General features: G+C 43.6%; 1 protein-coding gene across 2 annotated transcripts in view; it reads left to right on the top strand.

Annotated features, from left to right (window-relative positions):
• Positions 1-5158, top strand: part of LOC103155813 (cadherin-13-like) — a 118757-nt gene extending 113599 nt beyond the window's left edge. For both annotated transcript variants that reach the window (XM_016663853.1, XM_007577657.2), the window contains one exon: positions 4899-5158. In XM_016663853.1, coding sequence (XP_016519339.1) covers positions 4899-5143 — 245 coding nt within the window. In that variant the 3' untranslated portion in view covers positions 5144-5158. The remainder of the gene's footprint in view (positions 1-4898) is intronic.
• The last annotated feature ends 1386 nt before the right edge of the window (positions 5159-6544 follow it).

Raw genomic sequence — 6544 nt, 5'->3', positions numbered from 1 at the left:
TCATCAATACCTCACTCATTCATCAATACCTCACTCATTCATCAATACCTCACTCATTCATTAATCATTCATCAATACCTCACTCATTCATCAATACCTCACTCATTCATCAATACCTCACTCATTCATTAATACTTCATTCATCAATACCTCACTCATTCATTAATACTTCATTCATCAATACCTCACTCATTCATCAATACCTCACTCATTCATCAATACCTCACTCATTCATTAATACCTCACTCATTCATCAATACGTCATTCATTCATTAATTCCTCACTCATTCATTAATACCTTACTCATTCATCAATACCTCACTCATTCATTCATACCTCACTCATTCATCAATACGTCATTCATTCATTAATACCTTACTCATTCATTAATACCTCACTCATTCATTTTGATTGGCTGCGTCACACACATTGCCATTCTGTGATGCAGCCAATCAAACGCAGAGTTCAACATGTTGACATGTTTCAAATGATCAGCTGCTCAGATTCAGATGATTTTAACCATTTAAACATCATAATCCTTAGAAACAGCAGATTTAATCCCACAGCAGCTTGTTTTTATCAGTGGCTTTTCACAAAATGTTATGTTTATTGCTTGTTTCATAGTTTATATACCCCATCGGTCTGTCAGGCAGATCAGCTGCTCCTGCAGGAACCGAGGTCCAGCAGGAAGCTCAGAGGGGACAGGGCTTCTCTGCCAGGGGCCCCATATGGAACGACTTGCCTTCACTGTCCTCTTTTAAAGCTCGTCTTAAAACCCATCGATTTTACTTGGCTTTCAACTCCAGCAGGATCCAGTTTTAATTTGTATGTTTGTTTTTAAACTGCAAGAGTTTTTTATTTTATTATGTTGTGTTTTAATGTACAGCACTTGGTATCAGCTGTGGTTGTTTTAAAGAGCTTTATGAATAAAGTTGGTACGGTTTGGTTTGGTTACTGCGTAAGGCTTTCATGGCGCTTTGAACTGAAATGTTGATGAAATGTGAAATATTAATAAACTCGGCTTGACCCCAGAAGAAGTGATCCAGGAGCATCTCATCTGGCAACAGAAAGATAAAAACGTTAACCAGGTGATGGCAGCATCATGTCGTTATCGATGCCCGCCTCCAGGAAGGAGCCACAGCCAATCAGAACGCTGACCAGCTGCTACAGGGAGTACAACACTGAGAAAACAGCAGAAGATGATGTAAAAGTTTGTCAACCAGCATTTCATGTTATCTGAGCTTCCCAAGATGCATTCTGAGTGTTTAGGCTACAAAAACATGAAATAGCAAAATATTCCATCAATTTTCCACAAAACATTGTGAAAGGAGACCGATGCACTTTTAACTCGACATTTTTTATAGTAAGAACTGAAAGAATTAGAGAAGTTGGTCTAAAAACGAGTGAGAAGGTAAATAAGTTTGTCTTCATATGTTTGGTCAGACATCTCACCAAACATGCCGAGTGTCATAAACTGAACATAAGGCAGCCGTCTAATAAACTACAGAGCTGAATTATGTTTGTTGATTTGGTAAAGAATATTTAACATTCACTGTTATCATTTAGAAACCCAAATGAGAAATCTTTGCTTCTAAGATCAGAAGAGACTGAATCAGATTTTACTGCTGGATGTGATGAATAATAATAACTGGTTTTTTCATGATGTGATGCTGGAGGATTTATAAATCTGTTGCAGTGGAGATGAAGGATTGTTCTTCTTGGGCTCCCGTAGTTGATCAGATCTGAAACAACCTGGACGAGAATCCGGGTGAGTCTCCCAGTCTGGCCGCTCTGAGGTGACATCCATCCCAGCAGCAGCTCCTTACTGCCAGGTGATTACTGAGAAGCCGCTGCGACGCGGTTTCACTCGGCAGCTCTCAGCCGCGCTGCCACCTTTCAGATTACTCTGATTCACATCTCTGCCATCATGGAGGCTTGACATTTTGGTACAAGACAGAAAATAGTCTTCAAAACACCTCAAAGGAAAACTTTAGTACCTGACAGGAAGGAAAGAAATCTCATTTATGTGACGGACAAAAGCTGGAAGCAGCTTAATAATGGTAGAGTTCAGCATTATCAAGGAGTTTATGCCTCTCCGCTGAAAAAATATGTATTCAAATGTATTTTGTTGATTGTGTTTTCAAGGATTTAGCTATGAAAGATAAACTAGTTAATAAAAATAAACTGAAGATTTATTAACTTTTTAAATATGTGGTCAAACTGTAAATGTATAAATGAATATCTTAAGTCACCAAAGTGATTCGGTTCTTTGCCCTCTAACTGAAATAACTTTGTTTTAAATTTAAAGAGCGTTTGTTTTTTCTCCATGAACAGCTGAATCTGAAATCACTGCAGACCAATAAAAATAATTATAACTATTTCAACAGTTCAGACATTAAATATACTTTAACAAGCATTAATACAGGCAGTGGAAACTTTGCAACCATAGAAACTAAAATCTACAATCTGCCCTATTTCTGCTCTTACAGCTTCAGCCAATCAGCACCAAGGAAAATGAATGGCGCTTTAAAACAAATCTCACAGAAGCCTCTAAAAAGCAAATTATTGTCTCCAGAGTTACATGAGCTGTTCCTGCAGGCTGTCACAGTGTGGCGCTAGAGAGCAGATAGAAACCACCTGAGCGTATCACAGGAAGTTGGATATACTGGACTAGCCAACGCTGGAAAACCTCTCAGCTAAAACAAAGGTCACTAGCTGCTAACTGCTAACCAGGCTAGGCTTGATAACCAGGGACAGTTTAGCATGGTTAGCAGGCTAACCATGCTAAACTGTTTAGCAGGCTAGGTTTAGCAGGCTAGGCCTGATAAGTTTAGCTGCGGAGCTGTGTAGCCGTGGCTGCTCTCTCACAGCCTGATGGTCGATCACATAAGTTTTAGTTCATATAAATATAAAACATTAAGCTAAGCATTAGCTGTGCTTCCTGTCTGCAGTAATGCTGTGGAGATGTCGGCGTCTCTGATCCGTGTTCTGCTGGTTCTGGAGGAGTGGTGGCTGTGCAGCGGCACTGAAGTCGGGTAACTTACATTCTGTCATTGTTGTCTGACTTCAAAGCTGCCAATTCAGTTTGTTCAGAGAAATCCCCCAAACCTGACAGCATTAGAATACCATCAAACACTCGGCTGCCTTTGAAATGCCACTGACACTGTTTGGTGCTGCAATTTGCAGCCTCTAAAGAGTCAGCCATGTTATTGAAATAAATCTGGGGCTTGTAATGGGGATGGAAATGAACACATCTTTCATGCTTCAGCTTAGAAGAGAGCGTTGAGTTTGTGTGATAGCGCGGCGTTTCCCTGCAGAAGCTGCTGACTTCCTCACTCGCTGCCTGTTGGACTCGTATTAATTCTGCCATTTTTTGGATTAATTTTACTTTTTCATGTTCTCTCTGATACTCTGCTCCTCTCCATGGTAAATAAAGATTTTGTCTGCAGAGAGGCGATAGAAGGCAGACTGAACGGATACAAAGGTTAAGTGTATCAAATGAGCGTCCTGATCAGAGTGAGGGAGGGCCAACCAGGCCTGGCTCTGCTGCTCGCTGCTGAAGGATGGACGGCTAAAGCAGCAGAGAGAAAAGTATTAATTACATTAATAGATGGCTGCCGTTGTTAAACGGCGTCCCTGCTGCGTCGCTCCGAGCATCAACACAATCCCTCCAGAAATACAAACGCTGTAACGGCCTGGTTTTATTAGAGGACATAAAGGTGTTTATGCTCCTTTTCTCTGCAGGTAATTAAAACTATATGAGTGATTTAAAGTCAATATATGCAGGGAAGTCTCAGCATAGAGCAGATGTTTCTGCAGAGTTTGTTCTGGTGGTTGCAGCTCGTTATCCTGTGAACAGTTTCTGTTTCTCAGCGGAGGGGAAGGCCGGCCTGAAGCTCCAGCTTAGTCACCACAGAAGTCGTCTCCGTCTCTCTGCCCTGTTCCAGCTCTGAGCAGCGATGAGCTTCGTTATCTGATTATATCTGCTTTAGCATGAATGGAGAACAAATTGCCCAGTCCGATCCGGTACGGGACGCTCGGTCCGATCCGGTACTGGACGCTCCGTCCGATCCGGTACGGGACGCTCGGTCCGATCCGGTACGGGACGCTCGGTCCGATCCGGTACTGGACGCTCCGTCCGATCCGGTACGGGCCGCTCGGTCCGATCCGGTACGGGACGCTCGGTCCGATCCGGTACTGGACGCTCCGTCTGATCCCAGTTAGGAGCAGCAGCGCTGACTGGGAGGTGATGGATGCTGCAGGCCCAGTGGGTGTGAGATAAATCTGAATATGATGAGGGATAACTCCTGGTGGAGAGGGAGCAGACAGGAGTCACTGCGTGATGCGTTTGTGGTCCTGTGGATTTAAATAGTTTTTTCTGTGATTTGTCTGCAGCAGGAAGCTGGAGGCTTTTTTCAGTATTTATTTTTTTAAGGTTTTATTGACTCTAGTGGCCTTTATTTGATAGTGAATTGACAGGTAATGAGAGATGGTGGAAGACATGCAGCAAAGGTCACCAAGCCGGGAAGCGGACCGGTGAGGCCTCCATATGTGGTTTCTTGACCCCTGCGCCACCACAGCGCCCCCAGGAAGCCGGGGATGTTAATACGTCCAGACAGGCCAGCATGTTGCGCTGCAGCAGCCTCAGGTGGAGCGCTGCTGACATTCCCTCTGAACATCCTGCTCTTTGCTCCGTTGCGTGTTTTTCCTCCGGCGATGTGTTTATATCTAAGCCTCCTGCTTCATGTGTTGTTTGACAGCCTCTCAGGTTCTGCTGTGTGACTGTCATGGCCGCCGCTCCTCCTGCGGTTCTGTTGTTTGTAATTTGCTGGGAACATGTCACAGCAATGTGTGTGTGTGTGTGTGTGTGTGTGTGTGTGTGTGTGTGTGTCTTGCAGTGGAGTTTGATGACTGCGCGGGGAACGAGGACGTGTCGTTTGAGGTGTCAGATCCCAGCTTCCACGTGGACGGAGACCTGAACCTGGTTCCCCGCCGGGACGTGGAGTCCTGCGGGCCGGTGCTGCTGGTCCACGGCTTCGGATCGCATGTAGATGACCGGGCGCAGGTGGACGTCTCCGGACTTCCTGTCCGGTCGGAGAACACGCTCACGGTGAGTGACTTCGGCTCAGTCCTGCCTCTCTAGTTGAAATGGAAACAGGAAATAATGAAGCTCGGTTTATAGAGAGGATGTTTTAGATTAACTGGCAATTTGTTTCCCTTAAAACATTTTTCCCATGTTGTAGGTGAATTTCAATTTTCATCATTATAAAGGAATTATTGACTTTAAACAAACTCCCATGAAAACTAACTTAATAGTTTTGTAGTTTTGTCTTATTTTAAGTGCACTAAGACATTTTCAGTGGAACTACAGAAACGGAACTTGGTCAGATTTAGTGTTTTTGCACTGTGTATAATTTTTGATATGAGCTCTGGTAATGGCTGTTTTATTGAAGAAATATAAAAATATGATTCTGATTGAGGAAATATAACAAAGTGTCAGTCGTGATTAAGAATCCAGATCATGTTTTAAAGAAAAGTTTCTAAAACGATCAAATGAAGCTCCACCTATTGAGACGTGTGTCGCAGACGCCATGAGGACACGTCTGATCCGCCGTGATGGCAGCGACTTTCTGATGTCACAGAAACATCCAGATATTTAATCTGGTGCTACGCTGAGCAGACGCTCTGTCTGCGCTGATGAACATCACTTAGCTTAGCATCACTAAGATACGACAGCTGGAGAATAAAAACCTTACCATCCGACTGTGTGTGTCTTCATCATCATGAATCCATTTCTATCAACGTTTATATTTATTACTCACACAGAATGAAATGGATCTTCCTGTCAGTTGCATCTCAGCCACAAAATAATCCGTTTATTTCCCCAAATATGAGACTGTTAGTTTGATTTGCAGACAATACGCTGCAGACAGAAAAATGCTTGAGGGGAGAAACTGTCAGTGAGGCATTCACAGATCATTCATGTGTCGGCCATCTTAATTGCAAATGTAAGAAATTAAAAACAAAGTTGATCAAATGTTTGGAGACGTCTGTTGCCAGTCACACTCCTCCGTACGGTCATGAATCCTAATCATGTTGAGACGGGAAGCCCACTGATGCAGCTTCAGTTATCACCCATTAGCCTATTGCATCACCTCAAAGGCGCGGCGTGAAAACGACGCAGGATTCCCGACTCATTTCAGACTGGAGCGATTCGTCCGTCTGCTGCTGGCTTCACTGGAAACCAGCAGGGAATTTATCTTCAGCGTTAAAGACAGAAACGAAGACGATCCGTCGGCCAGGCACCATCATCATCATCACCATCATCATCATCACCATCATCATCACCACCATCACCATCATCATCATCACCACCATCATCACCACCATCACCATCATCATCATCACCACCATCATCACCATCATCACCACCACCATCATCATCATCATCACCATCATCATCACCATCACCATCATCACCACCATCATCACCATCATCACCACCACCATCATCATCATCATCACCATCATCATCACCATCACC

The sequence above is a fragment of the Poecilia formosa genome, unplaced genomic scaffold (assembly GCF_000485575.1).
Source record: "Poecilia formosa unplaced genomic scaffold, Poecilia_formosa-5.1.2 Scaffold449, whole genome shotgun sequence".
Classification (NCBI taxonomy): Eukaryota; Metazoa; Chordata; class Actinopteri; order Cyprinodontiformes; family Poeciliidae; genus Poecilia; species Poecilia formosa.
Note: the sequence above shows the minus strand (reverse complement) of the source record. Positions and strands in the feature narration are given on the sequence as shown.